Source organism: Catharus ustulatus, chromosome 8 (genome assembly GCF_009819885.2).
Source record: "Catharus ustulatus isolate bCatUst1 chromosome 8, bCatUst1.pri.v2, whole genome shotgun sequence".
Taxonomy (NCBI): domain Eukaryota; kingdom Metazoa; phylum Chordata; class Aves; order Passeriformes; family Turdidae; genus Catharus; species Catharus ustulatus.
In genome coordinates this window covers 12,467,939-12,487,811 of record NC_046228.1, presented here as the reverse complement: position 1 = coordinate 12,487,811, position 19,873 = coordinate 12,467,939, and the positions used below count along the sequence as shown (strand labels likewise).

Below are 19,873 nucleotides of genomic sequence, written 5' to 3'. Positions count from 1 at the left end.
CTGAGTCAGTATGCACTGCACCAGTTAAACCAGTCTCAACTGGGACTTCTGCCAACAATTATTGTATGTTGAACATCCATCCATCAATTATGATACAACTAGAAGTGCAGCACCGAAAAAACACATTCCAAGTAAGAATGACCAACATAAACTATGACTATTAGAGTGGCATCTTCAGAGGTAATTTTTTTAAAGTTTTTTAGAAGTTTCATGGCCACAGGAACATTTATATGAATTTTTTAAGGTAAGCTATTTTGCTTTTGAAGCTTTCCCCCTTATTTCATCTGGATTCATTTACAATTCAAGCATATAAAATCTGGTGTACTTCATGAGAACAAGGATGTCAAAGTGATTGGTCTAGGTATCTCCACTGGTATTTAAGTAAACATGAAGCAAATAAACAGTGAAGCAAGTATTTTAAATTTCACACTTCAGAAAACTAAGCATTCCTAGCAGCATTAAGAAAATCTGCTGAATGACTTTGAGCTCAACTAGGCTTTCACCACAGGTAACAAAAGCTAGCCCACTTATGCTCATCTGTAAATGTGGTGTAGCTGCCAAGCTCCTCCAGCCTTTCAGATTGGGCCCATAAAATAACTTTGACCAGCTTTAGGGTAACAAAATCATAGTATGTTTAAATTCTATATTCTTATTGGATTTGCTTCTAAGTCACTTTAGATTAATGTTTTCAAGGATTTTTCCTTTAGCTACTAAAGGAAAGTAAGAAAAAAAGGAGAGTAAGAAAAAAAGGAGGAAAAAACGGAAAGAAAAAGAAAAGAAAAAGAAGAAAGAGAAAGAAAATAATCTTGACAATGATACTTTGTATTTTCTATCTCTCTTTTTCCATAAAATTTGCAGCGTCTCAGCAATATCCAAGAGACAGAGCACACCTGGACCTTAGTGAAAGAAATTTACATCCTACAACTCATGGCTGTGACCAGCATATGTATTCTGCATCTGAAGCATTAATAAAACACTAAAAAATATAATATAAAACAGGGGAAATAACTTCAGTCATACTCTATCATGTTATGTTTGCACTTTTTAAAGTAACATTACATCTGCTAACACTACAACCATGAAAACTACCAGAAATAGAAATCTGACAACACTGCCTCTGGAATGAGGTTGTTTCAGATTCTCACAATACTGGATTATCAAAATAACTCCCATGAAACTGGTATACCAAAGCCATTAATAGCACAGATTTATACTACAGTCTTGGCATCAGGTTCTCTCATTCTCTCCCATTCCTTCCCTCCCTCTCTCTCTTTGAAAGCGGATAGCAATTCCAAAACAAAAATGTGCCTCCCCTTAATGTACTTCCAATGTTGTGCTTTCCATGAAAATGTGAGATGCTAGCAGCATTTCTGCTCAGTATGTTCCGCATAAGACATTTCTAGATGCTAAAAACAGGTACCAAAACTCTACCACAAACTAATTTTGGGCTACCAGGTCCCGGTCCCTAGTGGAAAACCCTCCTTTACATGACTGCACTCCCATCTTCCATAAGGAAATTCTTTCTGAAAGTAAGGACTTCTTACACAAGTAAGGCTAAACATGATGAGGACTTGAGTGTATGAGCTCTTAAAGACAAGCACGCCTTCCTTTGGATCCTGTACAACATTTAGCAAACTGTCAGCATTTAACCACAACAAATGTTAAGGAAATACTTAGAAAAAATTATAGGCATTCCTCTGACTTGATTTCCATCAATCTGAATCAGGAGTAACACAGCTGAAGTTTTAAATAAATGTATGACACAAAGGTAAGCCTGTCAATGACTGCAACAAGGTGAAGATTTTTTGACAGGGAATGGTATAAAATACCTCTCTTCTTTCATGCTATATATAGTTACATTCATTAAATGCTTCCACATCTGACAAAACAGCTGACAGAGAGATTTAAATAATGCCACCACTTAAGACTTGTTGCTCAAACATATTCATTGAAAATTGGAAAGCTTCAGAAAGGCAACACAGGATCCATTACTTAGCCCTGGACACTGTAACTTGCACAACCTGGCAAATCATATGATGCACTAAGGCATTTTTCTCAAATTAGATTCCACTTGGAGAATCAAAAGATATCTAACAGTTCCAAAGCACTTCCCCAGAAATACCACCAATGTGAATCACAAATGCGACGTGGCATTTAAGCATGAGGTTGAGAAACCTGACTTCTTTTTCTGTTTCTACATCAGACATACATTTCCCCTTCTGCTGAATATCCTCTGATCATCACACTGTATGACTCCTGAAAATAACCAAGCTAAACTTTGAAGATACTCCTCCCACAAATAGAATATTGACAATTAGTAGATGCTGTTGTTTTTAACTCTGTAGCAGTCCAGACATCTGATAAGGATACAGACTTCATTTGTCTTTTATGCTCTGTGCTTGGAACCTTGAGAGCTGTGGACTAAATTCTTGGCTCAACCAAACCTCCAATGTGATCTTGTAAAAACAACCTAGTGCCTGCACTTTGATTCCCAAACTATAAACTAAGAGTGATAACATTTGAACTCTATCTTCTTTACTTACTGTAATTGTTTTACAGCAAAGATGGTTTTAGGTACACCTAATAGTGAAAAGGCTGAGCCCTTACCTAGTGCTCCTGCATGCTCCTGTGGTCACACAGTTAATCACACTAGGTGTAATTCTCAAACAGTTTCTGACCCCAGTTGATTTTCTCCTTATTCATATTTGTGCATTCCACTGTCTAAGGCTTTGCTCTCCCAGTGTGAGCCTGCAATAATTATCATAAAACCTCTGCCACTGAGTATTTATTGACTTGAAAGCTTCCATCCAAAATCTGACTTTGATTAATCTTTGCAATAAGAAGCATATCCCCTCTCACTCTAGTACATGTATCTCAACTCAGTTGTTTGCAAACTCCTTCAGGCCAATACTGTGCCATCTCCTAAACTCTCTTCTACCAACACTTCCACACAGAAGATAAGAACAACCTTCCTGTTTTACTAACAAGCAAAAAAAACTAAAACCACAACACAAAACCAAGAAATGTGGGGTTTATGTTCAGTTTTGGAGCTTCACGGATGACTGACCGGTGATAGGCTTCCCGGCGGTACTTTTTCAGAGCATGTCCATCCATGTTTGCAGGAAGATCTGCTGCATTCTGAAGTCGGTCGCTCCATGAGGTTGTCATCTTCAAATGCTTACTTATTTCTGAAAGAGACAGAAAAGCTTGCTTAAGTTCAAGGTTTGTTTTGCCAGAAAACTGTCTGTTTCCTTGGTATGAAGGAACTCCTGTGCAACTCAGGAAGTCTTGCAAAGTACCCAGTGGAATGACCTGAGCAAGCAGGTCAAGTAAGACACTGCTCTTTGAGATATTAAAACAGAGAGCTGGGAAGGTTGCTCTACATGGCTGCAAAGATATTCCCATCCATTGTGATGAAAACATATTTACAAACAGAGACCTTGTTTTCAATGCTAAAAAGGGGTATTTTTGACTCTAGAGTTACCAATATGCATTAGCTGCAGGTGATAGAAAACCTTTAATACGTGAGATAAATTCAGCAGTGTAAACCCTACAAACCCCACTGGGAATGACCTTGCCACTTTTACAACAGAGTGAAAACAAAGAGCCTTGTCCCTGGCCATTTGATCTCTAGGCAAAGACAGAGCTTCGAACTGATGCTAAATTAGCAGAAACAATTGGAAGGAAAGTAGAAAGATGATCCTTTGTCCTCTGCAGGTCAGACACATTGAGGCAGAGCAAGAACAAGCTGCAAACCTGTAACATGAGCGATGCAAATATTCACCAGCAGATCTTCACAAACATGAGCACCCCTTCTCAAGTGCTGGTTGTCACAGCCAAACTACAAACAGTCCTCATCAGGAGAGCCCTGCTGTGAAGAAAGAGGGGCATCTTTCCCAATTTTGTTATTAGCACACTGGGGCAATCCTGCTTGCCTGCTCCTCCACAGACACATGTGCTGCTGTATTGCTGGTGGGGTTATGAAGCAGCCTCAAGGTGGGTCAGCTCAGCTCACCAGTCCAAGTCCTCATCTATCAAAACCAACTGACCAAAGCTCAGGATAGGCTAGCAGCCCCCACTGGTCAGCTGAATGCAGGCTGAAACCAGCTCAACCTGCCACAATGCTGTCACTAGAGCTGGTGGGGAGAACAGGGTGGGACACACAACCCACAGTGATACCAATTTGGGTATTACATGAAACCACAGTCTTGTGTAACCCACACAACTGCTGGACTGCAGGCCTTGGCTTGTTTGGTCTTCTTACAAAGAAACAAAACCACCCACAAACTACATGGGTAATGATATAGCAACTACATCTGGACACCTCTAAAATATGACTGCATTCATTTTACAGACGGGAATTTAATGATTCCAGCAAAGTAGAGAGCAGAGCAAGTGCTCAAACCAGTGCTAGAAGTCACAGCACTCTCAGTGTCACATGCATGCTCAAGGAAATCTGTATAACTTTTTCATTTTAAATTCTATTAAAGAGCAACAGTACCAATTGTCACAGCACATCCTAGTATATTTACCTACTAGCTGCCAGTCATAAACATTAAAGAGAGAGTAAACAGCTTGTCTGTAAAAAACACGTTCCTCCTCCTCTTCCAGCATTCTCTGCTTGTCTCCCAGTCACTAAAACCAAGGTTTACAAATGCATCTTCTGCCACATTCTAAAGGTCACCAAATTCAGGGCCTGGCAGGCAGCCCAAGAGACCGCATACCATTGCTGAGAGCTCTCCCCCTGAATTCCCTGCAACACACCCAGGAGAGGAGGTCACCACAGCGAGAGGGTGACAGCCCACTCCAGCCAGCCACAACTTCCACAACAGGGCATGCAGGGAGAATCAGCTTCCAAAATAGCCCCAGCCACAGCCACCAAGGGCTTTACAAGTAATTACCAGCTATCTATTTAAGCCGTGCCCAAAGGCAGACAGAAGGCAGAACAGGACACAGAACTCAACGCCCTCAAGCACCGACCTGCTCCCATTTCACTGGGAAGGCAGGGCACTGCCTGCAGCAAGGCTCCTCTGGGACAGCAAGGGCTGCTCAGGAGGAGCAGTGTCCCTGCAAGGCTCACAGACTCAACCAAGACATGCAGCAGAGGGAGTGATCTGGTAAGACCTCAAGACAGCAGACTACAGAAGGGGCTTGTGTTCTCTGAGGGTGGAAAAGCATCTACCCCATGGACATTTCAAGATGGTCCAGATCATCACCACCTTGGTCTACTTTAGCTTAGAGCTCCAAATTCAGATCCAAGCAACATACTCATTGCAAGCCTCTAAAAGGCATGTTAAAAAGCTCTGAAAAAGCTGTAACATGACTGGCCTTAGACAGTTCTGGGTCTAGGTCTTCCAAACAAGTCCTAATCCAAGCGCCTGCTGTTTAGAACACCCAGCCAGACCATATAGCACCCAGCCAGACACACAGCAAGATTCAAAGATTTACACCACAGACTATACCAGAGACACTGTGTTCTGCCAGCCTTTTCCCATTTCTTCTGCTTCCCAGCACCACAACACCACACCAGATGCTGACACAGGTACTAAGCTAGGACTGCTTCCAGAGGCCATCCATGCCAGACAGCTGACAGTATACACAGACAGTATCCTACAAAATACCCTAAAATCCAGATGGCAGAAGAATTTTAGCAGGCTACCTTTATAATATCCATTCTAAAATATGGAATCAGTGAAGCAGTTTGAGCTCCTATGTGACAAAACCCTCCTCTATAGTACAAGAAATCAGACAGCATCATTTTGTGTGTGTTGGGATTCAAAAAGCTGAGACTTGAGGAAACCACAAAAATCTGGGTTTCCATAATTAAGCAAAGAAGGTCTGAATTATTTTAATAATCCAGCAGTATTTTGCTGTAGATGCAATCAACAGAGTTTGCAGACAGGACAAGGTTTGTAGACAGAGGCAGTATCTTTTATTAGACCAACTGGTATGGCTGGAAAAAATAGACAGGCTCTTGGGTACATAAGCCTACATGAGTTTTCAAATTCTAAAGGTTCCTCTAATGAAAAATATTCTCTACATTCAGGCTTTGCCCTGATTTATTGAAATATTTCTTCTAATGTTCACACAGCATTAAGTAGCAAAAAATTATGCTACAGGTTTCTATTACATGTACTCAGAGGCAGGCTTACAGCTTAGCAGGCTCCACTGACACTGTGACAACAGCTTGCTGCCCTGAAACAAAACAGTGACAACTGACAAAATATATTGTGAGGGATCTTCACCACCCAAAAGTCTTACTCATGCAAAAAGCCTCACGGACTTCACTGAAATTATTCTGTGCTTCAAAGGCACAAAAATAAGCCTGCTTGCACGGGTAAGAAACCCGGGACCTGGTCCCTGAATGCAAATTCCCTCTTCCAAATAGAGAGAGAAAAACAAGAAGGACAGAATCACTCCATACACTTGTAAGCCACTGGAAAAAACATCTAAGAGAGCAGGCAGACAGCCGGGCAGGATTCTCAACTCCAAGCAACTGAAATACGATGCATCTTTCTTTAGTTACAAATCTATTTTTGCAATCAATAATCTGTAAATAGCTTCACATAAAAATAGAAATCTTTACATAGATAAAGCATGTCAGAACACATCCCCATAATTTATTGCAAACATGCTCCTTGCTTGTGCTGTCTTAATTAAGCATCTGATAGCATTTATGGTACGGGATTCCTTTTGAAACTCAGTTGCAAAGTTTTGGTACAGCTGTTGCCCAGCACATATGCTTTGGTCCAAAAGAATGTGAGATTTTTAGCATACATTTAGAATTAAATCCATTTGTCAGATTTCAGATGATCCAAAGTATTACCCATTCTGTATTTTTTCAAATACTCATATAAATTAAATAAAATGTTTCAAAGCATTTCCATTCAAATTTTACTATTACTTTTTAAATCTTTTTTGGGCAGCAAATAGTTAGAAATTTCTGCACTTGATAACATCTGACATGTTCATGCTAAATGCACTGCCTGCCTCTCTTTTTTTTCTGAGTTCATCTTGACACTTTGATGATGCAATGCCAAATCAGAGGCATACACACTAAAACACAGAGATGAACAAAACTCTGGTGACAATCCCACTATTTCCTGGAGATTCTCTAGAGTTCATAGAGCTGAAAACAAAAGCTTCCCTAACTAAAGCCAAGGTTGTAGCGTACTCACACTGACTCACCGCGCACTACATCTGCCTCTTCTCACATGTTCTGCTTCAAGAATCACTAATACCTTGGCAGCACAGCCCACACACGTACGTGCACAGTGGAAAGCGAATAGAGGGAAAACCATCACACCCAGTGTTCGCTCCTTAGGAGCTCTGTGTCTAGTCAGAGCCTGTGGGAGTACAGACAAGGCTTGTGACGCCCTTGCCAAGCCTGGAGCAGCTCCTGGCTCCCCACTGCAGTGCTGCTCCCCCTCAAAGTGCTTTGCGGGGTCTCAGCAAGGGAGGAGAGAACCATCCTAAAATCCTGAGAACTGGAAAAAGCAAAGGGAACAGGAATAGGGTTGGCTTATTCATGACTCATGTCAAATTCCTGGTCTAGGTCATGACACAGCCTCGAAAGTAAAGCAGGGGAGGGGAAAAGCAATCTTTTCTGCAGCTTAGAGGACCATCCATGTAAGGGTGGTTAGGATAAGCAAGTGAGACACTTCGTAGGAGCATTCCACTCCCTCCACTGAGGGCAGAAGTAGCTTGCACCTTGTTCAGGTTAGACACTTGGGACAGCAAGCACTGCAGGAGGTGATATCCACACAGGTTAGCATCATACCTCCTCCATCCTCTGGACAGCAAAAAGTAGTCAGGACTGTATCATCCCCTTCAATGGCATCTCCCAGTGGCACTGTGTGAGCAGGGGTTGGGCAGGCTCCTGGCCTCACCAGAAGTGCCATTCTCACACCTGCAGGCCCAAAGCACTTCACCAGCTCCCGTTCACATAATACATTTACAGGCAGCAAAAGTGCTGTCCCCATTTTGTCAGCTAAGGATAGCAAGGCACAGAGAAGGTAATAACACAGAGCAAGTGGGAATCAAATGCAGAAGCACTAATTCCTCAGTCCCTGTGCTAAAAGTCAGACTGAGTTCCTAGTGCTGTCAGGATGAATCACAAATACTGCATGTTCCTAGCACAGTATACTTTAACACAAATTCAAATTTCAGTACTTAGCATCAACTGGCAGGCACAGAGAGGTCAGCCTGTACTTCTGCATGACAGAAGCCACAGAGCAACAGGCTTCTGATAGGCTCCAAGACACAGGGATTGCATGGACGACAAATGATGCTCTGATTTTATTCTGAATTGCAGCCCTAGATCTGTTAGATCACATAGCTCCTTCCCTCTCCCCCACAGCCCTGGGATGGCAATTCAAACCACTCTTGTCTTTTACTGCCAACACTTCTGCTTGATGGCCAAAGGAAACTGTTTTCAAAAGGTGTTTTTAATTAGCGATGCTTTCAGAAAATTACCGTGTCCATGACTTGAGAGAAGCAATGATGTTTGTAAATGATCTAAACCAGAAAACGGACTCTTTTTTTCTCCCCTCCTTGTGTCTAAAGTTAAGTTCTTCACTTGAAGATCTTCCACTTTGGTGTGGCTGCCTATCCGAGACAGCAAGGCTTCACGTTCATTATGGCAGGACAGGCAAAACACATCCTTCATATTAAAATATTAAATTACTTCCAAGAGACACTTCAAAGTGTACTCTCACTCATGGTAATTAAGGTTGGCTTTAAGCAGGATAATTCTGTATACTGATTACAGGGTATTAAAGAGGTAAAGAGCTGCTGTTAAGAACCTGTTAAGGTCAACCACAGACGTGTAGTCAGTTTACAGGTGTCACTTGTGGTATCCAAAGATTCACTGGATTACATTAGATTGATAACACTCTCCTTGCCCCATGGATCATACTAAACCTCCTAGCTCTAAGCCTACAATCTCTGACACTGGCTCTGACTCTTCCTACAGGAAGGGGGTAGCAGTTACTCTTGGACACCACTACAGTGCTTACATCATGAAGCTGCTTTTTCAAGAGCATGCTTTTAGTGAAACTGGTAAAGCATTCCCAGTCGTATGTTCATTTGACTACGACATTTGACTGACAGACAATGGTAACTCCTGGACTATTTCTGAGTGGGTAAGATACAAGAAAGGAGAATTCTACTCAACCCATTTATAATGGGATTTGATCTCATTTTAGGCTGAATTTTATCTCTGTTTTAATGCCAGATGCTAAAGTAATGTCTGTGTATCAAATACGTTGTAAAATATATTTAACAAAACCCTAGTTATTTTACATGGATTTTTTAATCAGAATATTTCTACTGACAACCATATCCACAGAGTGACTGTGCAGTTCCTACAGCTCCAGCGATACTCCAGGACCCAAATGCATTAGACACACTAAAACCCAGAAGTACATTAATTTGGAGTTTCTTCTCAAGTCCATCCATTTCTATCCAAGAAGTTCTATTCTTTCAGGAATTCCAAGTAGCACTAGTTCATTAAAATATTTTAAGTATTACTTAATTATCATCAATGTTATGGATGGTTAGAATAGAATTTGGAAAACTATGAAATCTGCAGTGCAACTCTGAGGAGCAAACCTCAAATCTGACCCTTTCTGAGTACCATGAGACCATCCATTCTCCTCATCTCTCTGCAAATGAGTTTAATGCCTTGAAACAGGAACTCCATTCTCCAGTGAGCTAAGCATATTTTCTACATTCCATATAGCTTCTGCTCCTTACTATCTCTTCCAGAACTACCATTTTAGTTATTTCCAATTTACTGCTTCTTACATAAAGAGCTTGTTAGGGGTCATGGTATTTCTCCACTTCTCTAACTCTAGTGTGCCCCATTCTCCTAGCACTAAAAAAAAAGGGCCACACTTAAGGAATGTGAGACTTTATCCAGAAGCACAAGAGCTATGCCACAGAGAAGAATTAGCAAACATGAGCTGCAGGTCAAATATGATCCTTGGATGTACAAGACTACCAAGCAGGACTCCATTGTCTCTCTCTGTCACTGACACAAACTCTGCTGGAAAACTGTCTTCAGCCAGCTCTCCCCATTCAGAATGACACTGATTATACTGAGAAAGGAATAAAGCTGGGAGAGACAGCAGTGGAAGGCTGCCAGTGTACAGAGAGTAGCTCTGCAGGTGATTTGAAAATGGTCTAGAAGCATTCGCACACAGGCAAGCAGCCTGACTATGGAGGGCTCTCAGTCTACCAATGACAGAACAAGACTGGAAGTTAAATAAATCAAACAACATAAAAATATTAACAGAGAGGAGAGTTAGCTAAGAAACAACAAAATTATGAAATACTTTTTCCATCACCAGAGGGCTCTAAATGAAGTGTGTGGGTGTTTCAATCAGCCTTTTTTTTTCAGAGTCAAGAATTAATGCAGAAAAGTCAAACCATCTGAGATATACAGCAGAGCAGTCAAATCGAGTATCATGTCTCAGGAGACTTCCTCACCTTATACCCCAGTGCTTCAGTGGATATGAGGCTGAGGCACAGCCACTATTCAAAAGAAACCTCCAGAGAGTGGTTTCACACGGACAGAAGGTGAACGGATAAACAAAGGTTCTTCTGAGCCAACACCAATAGAAACTGTGCACCCTGATGGCCCTGGGAAGCTCTTCCTTGGGAAAAGGCCTTCAGCAGCCTGCAGCAACCTCTGCCACGGAGGTTCCCAAACTGTTGTCCAATTGAGCACCTGCCAAAGGCAAGCACAGACCTGGCTACAAAGATGTTCTCACTGCCTTTTGTTTCCAGCTGTTAAATTCCAGCAAGAAACATGTAACATTACTCAAATGCTTTACTCACACTGTTTTTCCCGTAAGCAATTGCTCTACTTGCCCAGAGTCCTGAAAGACTAAAAACTAGAGGGGAATTTGATCCTTTTGTTGTAATATCACTCACTCTACAGAAATCATTCACAATATTTTTATTTGAAAATATTTATCAGTGTTCCCATATATTTGCTTTAGCTGAAAAATTGTGCAGTAAACTTTGATGCCAACGCACACCACAAAAGGAAAATTCAATGTTTGAATGATGCCTGCAAATACTATCTTTACTACACAGATGAAGCCTGACAGCATGCCAGCCAAGCTGCAGGTTAACATAAAGATCACAAAAGGCAAAAATGTCAGCATGGAAGTTCTGCAAATCAGAAAGGGAAGTCAAGATAAAATTTTTTTATTCCAACCTTTTTTTTTTTTTACATTAGAACAATGTGCTGGCAAGAACAGACAAATGTAATCCCTGGTACTCAGCAGGCAGAGTACTGCTCCCCATTCTCAAAGGAAACTGCCAGTTTCCCTTCCCTTGTCACCCCTAAGTAGTACCACTGATGCTCAGCCTGTTCAAGGGTCTATTCCCAACTCAGGACAGTTGAACACCGTGTGAGTCACAGCTCCCAAAGTGAAGAACAAGATGAGACGTGCCATCCCCAGAGAGAGAGCTGGGAAGCCATCCTGCCACATACCAATTTCAAACCAAGGAGCAACTGCCACTCTAACCTGCTATTAAGGATTATGCAACAGTAGCTCTTTTGGCAGCAGATCAGAGTGTTTCAAAACAATGATGCTTTTCATTAGATTCCACTGTGTTTTGGGAAGCAAATGCAGACCTAACAGGCCTTTCTTTCCAGAAGCATGGGAGCAACTGACAAAGTATTTGAGATGCACAACTGAGCTCAGTGGCACAGTCATTCTGAGAGCACGCAACCAGGACAGCTTGGATAATGCAAATAGCCAAAAGTTCACTTCATCTCCTGAAAACAGAAGTTGAGGGAGGACATTTTTATTGTCTTTCCTTACTGACTGAGCTTACTGGTAAAAAAACCCCTTGTCTCTGAAGATCCCATCCCTGCTTCATTAATATTTTACAGGAAAAGCAAAGATACTGAAACTTCATTCTACCTTTTTTCTAGTCTTTAAAAAGAAGGATGATTTTTTTAGAGACCCTTCCATGCAGGATGGGCCCTCTCTACACCTTTATGGGCTACACAAACAGATGTGACAGCAGAATCAGCATCTGAACCATCTCTACAGGCTGGAAATATGAACTCACATCTCTCTCCAGCCTCAGCAGAAAGCATTCCCTGCTCAGCCCTGGTGAAGAGAGCCAACTGGCTGGTCAGCCTGAGTCTCAGGGCTCTAGACACAACACTTGCCAAGGGACATGCCACTGAATAAAGAACTGGGGAACACTGGCTCCTCCTCCCTTAAAAAAAGGAATTGAAAAAAACCACTGAGATCAACAGCTGAAAATAATCCAATAATTCTGAGAACTGCTCTATCAAAACTAGTGAGAACTTTCTTTCTCTGCTAAGAGTTTCGTTTTCCAGTACCACTCCCTTCTCCTCCCAGCTTCTTTAAGGAAAAAGCTGACCAAATGCTCATATACTAACCCGGCCTCTCTTCTTTTCGAAAACTTACCCAACAATTAGAGACAGATCTTCGACAAATAAACCCATCTTCTAAAAAACTGGATGACTATGGAACTATGCCAGACGTAAAATAATACCCAGCAAAGCCAGGGAGTTCATACACAAAACTCAGCCAATTTTCAACTTGCTATTTTTTCACAAAACCCAAACCAAAATAATGAAATCCAGCAGCTGCAAAGGGCACTGTGAAAATAAATACTGAGATAATTTAGTAAGGAGGTTCCTGATTCTCTGTTATCCTAACATATAGGGCTCCAGACACATATTAGCCTAATACAGACTTCCTGCTTTCATCCATAATAATGGTTACCCATGTCCCTTCCAAAAAGCCTTCCCTGAGGTTGATCCAGCCTTTCAGGTGCAAACAGCCTGCAAGCAGGCTCAGTTTATCAAAATCGACCCTGGGTTGGCTCTCATGCTCTCCTGAAGTGCTCACAAAAGCCAAAAGTACAACTTCCTCCTGCTCTGTGTTCCTCCTAGTTCAGTACCTACAGGTACACCTGCCCTGCAACCTGTGACACACAAAAGTCTTTCCTCCCCAAATCAGAGGCTGGCTGGCACTCACTATGGAGATCACAAGGGCATGTACCCAAAACCTATCCTGCACTCTGTTCTCAGCTGGCAGCAGCTCCCTGCTGACATGAAACAAGCCACACAGACCTTCCAATCCAGCAAGCACAAAGATGGAAAATCAGGGAATGTGAAGACTGTACATGTTTTGAAGTGCTCTTACCGTGTGACGTTCCCTTCCCCCTGTAAAGAGAACAATTCATTACTTTTCTGACCTGTTTTTTTAATCAGAGGCAAATATAGTAATTATTCTCTGCCTGATTACAAATGAAATTACAAATCTGTCCTAAGGGCACAATACTGTACCCACCTAGATGTTATCAGCCCCCACATCTCATTTAATCTTGACAGATATGTAGTACTGAGGCACCACTACAGGAAACTCTACAAGTAAATTAATTTTATGAATACTTTCTTTGCAGCATATGCAAGCTCTTCCAAAAGACTGCTAATTTGTACAGCTTTTGTTAGGCATCCTATGTGACTAAATTCATCAGTGAAATAACTGAACATCTATCATGACTTTGTGCTCTTGCTAGATTTCCAGCTTCTCTTTGATAACCTAACTGACTCAGCTTTATCAAGTGATTCCAAAGACCTACATTAAACCGTTTCCCAACTGAATCAACCTCTTTTCTTCGGAAACTTATTATCTGTCCAAGCAAAACCCAAACCACTAAGTTAATTTGGGGAAACAGCCACCTTTCCATGGCCCATTCAGTTTCCTAGGTTTCAATAATAAATCAGTCCTGCTGACAGAGGAGGCTGTTCCCTGGCAGGAGCAGAGGAGGACACAGAGTGTTGTCTCTGCATTTGTCTCAGCATAAGCAGTTCTCAGAAGGAACACGATGAAGTGACAGATCTACTTTATCAGCTGCAAACTGGAAGAAACCTGCCAGCCTGCAGGGTGAGAGAACATTAACAAACTAAGAAGGCATCACCAGCACATCACCTGAGCTGAGAGTTCCCAGCACTGAACCTTTCCTCTGGCCAGGACTTCTCTCTTCAGGGAGCCTCAAGTATCTTGTCGATGTAGACTTGCAAATGCATTCAACAGCGCAGTCTTGTCCTGCTGCAGATGAGCAAACAGCTTGGATCCCCTGGGTTCTGAGACACTTTTAAAAAAATCTGTGCCTAGCAGAGCAATATGAAAAGCCCTGATTCACCCAGGACTTACTTTTCAGTGTATTACCTGACCTGCTGCAACCACTAAAAAAAAGAGCTGACCACACGCCCAGCCAGCACAAAGCCTCCTGGGCAGCCACAAAAATGCCTCCTCCTAATTGCTTTCAAATCAGCAAATGAAAAACTCCCAGCCTTGCTTTGAGCGTCACAACATGAGAACACAGTTCTCTACATGTTCTAACCTTTCCAATATTTGTTCCTGACCCCACCAGCACGCATTGATTTATGAGGCCTCACAGCGCCTTTTATTACTGTCTTTGTTAATATCTACTCTCTACATGTCTGTGAAGAAAAATGAGTGGTAGATGAGTAAAACACTGTTAGTTTTTCATCATCTGTTCCCTCCTGATTGCTCAAGTTTAGCAAGCAGAGTATTTTGGCCTTGGCTCATAAAACTGCCAGTGCAATATTAAAAGAGAAGTTAAAACACATGTAAAACAAGAGGTTAAGAACCTACCTAATCTCTTATCACATGAAAAAAAAAAGGAAAGGTTAAATTGCAAATGTGTTTTAACTATCTCTTAGAAAAGTTACAGCATTATTTTGATCAGATGTGAAAAAGTCCCCAAATTATTGAAAGCGATAGATGGACACTCTATCTCAGATAACAGCAAGTAAAACTCTTTCCAATTTGTATAAATTTGCTCATAAAATATCACACACATCTGCTGATGATTCCAGGAATGACATTTTAAACATACTTACTCTCTATAAAATCATTCTATTTCAATTCCACTATAAGGACGATTCTAATAAACAACAGAATATGTGTAAGACACATTCTGCTCAGGATATCTGCAGTCACCAAGTGGTTAAGGGTACATGGAAGCTAATGCCTTCCAGAGGCTAAAATCACATCATTAACTTAAAAGAACTTAGCAGAAGATCATCTGGTATACCAGTCACTGCTTAGGAGAGACACTTTTGGGAAGAGCACACATTTTCAGCTAGAGAAGATGGGGTTTATCTCTACTTACCTGAACCACTTATAGCTCTAGGCAGAAACACTCATTCTTATCCTTTTTCCCTAGCAGAGCTCTACCCAGCCCTGTCAGCTGAAGTCTTGCTTTTAATTACAGGTGGAATATAGTGGTCTGCTGACCACTTCTTCCTTCAGAGACATGGTTCACGTGTTCATATTTTCCTTTAGTGTACGCTTTATATTTCTTTTTTTTTTTTTTTAACCAAGGTAATCAATGGGGAAATGCAGCATCCCCAATTCTGAAAGACTCAAGATAGGCTGTCTTGCTGACCTGCCCTTAAACATCACTGATGTACCAACTGACACTTGCAGCATGAAGCAGAAAATTAAATTTGACTCCTACCTTAGTTTCCAAACAGCAGAACTAATAGATGATTTACCAGTCTGGCTTGCTTCTATGCTAAATTCCTCTTTCCAGCTTCATTCAGCCACTGGTATTCAATGATGAGAAAGCTACAGGAACTGAACTGGAAGAGCAGTTTCCAGGGTCAGTCGCGAGTTAACTGATGCTCAGAACACCTGCAATTTATGGTCAACTGATCAGTTTTTTTCTTTAGGGAATGAACTCATCCTGAGCCAAAAGGACACACTGAGAGTAACACTATAAAAGTGGAACTGAACAAGCATTGAAAAAGAAACAATTATGCAGCTATTATGGGCATCTATTCTTAAAAGCTCTCCGGGAATACTGCACAGGGTGCCAGAAAGGACATGATTTAAGCAGGATACTTGAGACCAAATTTTGCAGCCCTTTCCTGTGACTTCAAAGGCCACCTACACCTTTGCATAATCTTGAAATGGAATTGCTTTGTAACATCTAAAAAGATCAGAGAGAAACATTTGAAATACCTTTGCCAACATGTTTAGCTATTCCTTTAGTGGGGGGGGGAAGGTACCTTCGAGACAGAGAAAGCAAACAAAATCAACCTTACAAGATTATTTATTTTTGATTGCAACGGTTCTATTTAATGACTTCCAAAATTACCTATGCTGCCTGCCCTTTGGTAGCACTTATTCTTAGATGTTGTTATTGGTAATTGCTGTGTTATGATTACAAAGCTCTGGCATAAACCTCAGGACCTCTTTTGGGTTTCTGAGAGCAGAATATTCACATGCTCTCCTCTGACCTCATGTTCCTAATTATTCACTGTACTTGCCCTATATGTAACTCACCAGCAACTGAATCAACCCATACACCACCAGATTTCAGCTAGTCTAGAGAACTCTGGATGCTTTATGCTAAACCATCTTCAGTCTTTTGAATTTACCTTCCTTTCCAGGTTACTTTACAAACTGACTACAAAGTTTCTCTTGTTAGATGCCATGGCCAGACACACTGCATTTGATGCAAATGCCAAGAGGAGCACAGTCCAAGCAGTAAAGTATGAGCTGATTCCCATCCACAGCTAACATTCTCCAAAGAAGATAAGGAATACTGATTTCAGCAGCAAACACTGCCTGAACAGCTAAACCCTTCCTCCTGAACCCAATGGACACAGCTGGGATGCAGCTGTTCCTCCCACAGCAGTGCAGGCAGCAGCTGCTGCCAGGGAAAAGGCAGCAACTCACACAAGAGAGGGACAACCCACCCAGGTCTCACAAGCCAGATCTGGCCACCACAACTGCCAAAACTGGACCACACCAGTTGGAAAATATTTTGGGGAACTGTACCTTCCTGGAAGGTTCAGTGAGAAGTTGCTTCCTGAAAATCTAGCAATAACATATCTTAAGAGTTTTATCTATTATGCCAATGTTAACAGGGAGAACTACAAGGCCTGGGTCAAAGCCAGCTAATCCAAAGGCCTGCTCTTAAATACACAGTGGAAAACCACTCTACTTTAGAGCCTCCTGCAGAAATACGTACAGGAATTCTCTGTTTTACCCTTCCTCTGAACCAACTGTGCCAAGCAAGGCTCAATGGCAATCTTCTGGTAACCACATAAGTAAAATAGTAAGTCTTTGAAAATATCTGAAACACAGCTAGGAGTTGTGAATACTTTATAACTAAATTAAGCTAAGTTTGGACCACATAATGACTTCAAGGTGCTTTTGTTTTTAAATAAATCACTTGTGGTGAAAAAAGCCAGAATGGCAGTTACAGCAACCACAACTGCCTTCTTATTTACAGGCTGGGTACAACAGAGCTGCACTAGAGTACACTGCTCCTGCACATCTGTTTCTACTGACTTCACTTTGGAGCCACCTTCCAATCTCAGAAGAATCACATCTCCTTGGACCTCCCTTTCTTCTTCCATCCACCTACAGAAGCCCTGCCCACACATTTTTCAGTTTCAAAAGAGAAACCAACAGGTTTCAGTCCCAGCATAATTTCTACATGTGTCTCATTACTCTGATTTCTGCTCTCCACATCTGATGGGCTCACACCTTTGCAAAACTTAAGTCAGTTTGAGCTGGAATGATGCACAGGGTAAGAACCCCCTTGTTTTCTTCCCTGGTTGTTAAGAGAAGCATGCAGACGATCATAGTGGGGTCTCCAACCTCCTCAGTTTAGTCAGAATGGTGTCTCTAGTGAAACCACCAAAAAAGGCTGACTTTGCTGGTAAATCCCACAGCAGGTATTCATACCCAGAGGATGATAAATTTAAGGTCACCAGTAAAACACAAGTTTAACCTCTACCGTGCTGTACCAGACTTGAGAAAGCATCAGGACTAAGAGTTCTGGCACACAGCCACTCACTGCTCCTATGTCTGGAGACCAAATTTTCCAGGAAGTAAGAGTAAATCTGCTTTTGATTTTATAGTATGGTGCACACACTGTTACACATTCAGGTAATAATAAAGATTAAACACAGATTGCCATGGGTTTTTGAGGCTGAATTACTTAGGCTCCCTCCTCGATCTCATACTGCCATATAAAAAATGTATTTCTCCAGTTATGCCTTCATACAGCCAGGTCTCCCCAGCACCTTTTTAGCCGTAAACACATGCATGGGACTTAGTAACTACATTCATGCAGGTAGGTTTGGAATATCAGCTGCTTACAGTGGCTACCTTTAACACAGATGCAATTTTTTCCAGATGTTGCTTAAGGTCTGTTTACCATACATAAAGTTCTATTTATTTTATATGCTGGACTCCCTCTGCAGTTGTGTTAAAGAAGCAGATTCGTGTTTATACACATGATCTCTGTGTAGAGTGCAAAGTCCCAGGTTTTAGGAACCATTCCAGTTAATAAGTCATAATGATTAAAAAACAAAATACAGCTCATTGCTACAAGCATCATAATCATGACACATAGTAATTTCTTTAATAGCACAAAACAGACATTTTAAAATAGGAAATATTTATATCAATGTGCTCTTCGAAGATAGTCACAAAGAATAAGATTCAGCACAGAATAGCCAAATCTTGAAGACTCAGATTGTGGCCATTTCAAATAAAATTCAAATTATATTTGTGCTGCTGACACTAAATAAATAAAATTTTGAAAGTAGATGCAGTACAGACAATAAGTGAGGAATTCCCACGCACTGACTTGGAAACATCTCTTCCCAAACACATCCCAAAGAGCCAGGCAAGGCTTCCCCTCCCAGGCACATTCTGTTCAGTTTTCTCTCCTATTATTCTCACTGCTGAAGAAGCCACAGCTGTTTTATATCAGGACACCCAGTGTTTGTGGGCCTGGTGCAGAGCAGGCACTGTGAGCTCATCCCAAGGCACACCGCTCAGGCTGTGCCCTGCTGGCTACAGCACTGTCCTCAGTTTCCCTTGGTGGAGCAGGAGTGCCCTGCTCTCCTCATGGCTCTACACTGGGTGGTATTTCTTATCCTGAGGTGATCTTTCAAAGGAGCGAAGACAAGGCACAGGCCTGCAGAACAGCGAGCCAGTTCCTATGACAACTTTCCACTGCAGCCTGGCTAGAGACCATCAATCCACTTTCCCCAGGCCAAGCAACTTCGTGGTAACGCTGCTTTGTGTAGGATTGTCACCAGCGCCCAAGCAATGGCAAATTCCATGGTACTGACCCACTCAGACCCCACAGCACTCCCTAATTCAAGATTCCCGCAAAAAGATGGGTTCACTGACTCCAACTGCATGACTGCACTTCTGTCTCTTGCCCAAGATTTTCGGGGAAGAGCTATGGTCAGGCCTTCTTCCTGCACCACCTCACAAGTCACTATCTACAATTCCTGCAGGATTCAAAGGTTGCAGACCCTCTCAGCTAGTCCTGGGGCACCAGACCTGCTCTGCAGCCAGCCTGTGCCATCCCCAGATAACAGCTCACACTGCACCAGCTCATCCACCCACCTATCACTTTTCATTATTTTGTTACGCTGAACTGCAACTAAGAGTTATGATGTGATTAAATAAAGCTGTTTTTTCAATAAGCATCATTTTAACACCATCTTCTAAGAGTTTGCTTCCCTTATACTTTCAGTGCAAAAATAATACACTTGTATATTTTTGAAGGAAATTATACATTCCTTTCAGTGTTCCCCAAAAAAACCACAATGCCACAACGTTTACCAGTAAACACCACACTAAGTTTTCTGTCAAAAAAAAATCCCCTGGAAGTTAAAAAAATGTCTAGGATAAATATTTCTAGTGATTTTAAGAAGGGTCTATTAGCTTTTTCTTCAAGTTATATTAGGAATAAAACATGACAAGGAGTGACAGTTCTTAAGGGGGGATATCATTATCAT

At 41.6% G+C, this 19,873-nt stretch overlaps 1 protein-coding gene across 3 annotated transcripts in view; it reads right to left on the bottom strand.

Annotated features, from left to right (window-relative positions):
- NT5C2 (5'-nucleotidase, cytosolic II) overlaps positions 1–19,873 on the bottom strand; it is a 61,576-nt gene that overhangs the window by 39,803 nt on the left and 1,900 nt on the right. For 2 of the 3 annotated variants that reach the window (XM_033066118.2, XM_033066120.2), the window contains exon 2: positions 3,068–3,188. In XM_033066118.2, the coding sequence (XP_032922009.1) occupies positions 3,068–3,168 (101 nt within the window). In that variant the 5' untranslated portion in view covers positions 3,169–3,188. Of the gene's footprint in view, positions 1–3,067; positions 3,189–15,552; positions 15,729–19,873 lie in introns of all 3 variants that reach the window. The other variant, XM_033066119.2, reaches the window with a different exon arrangement.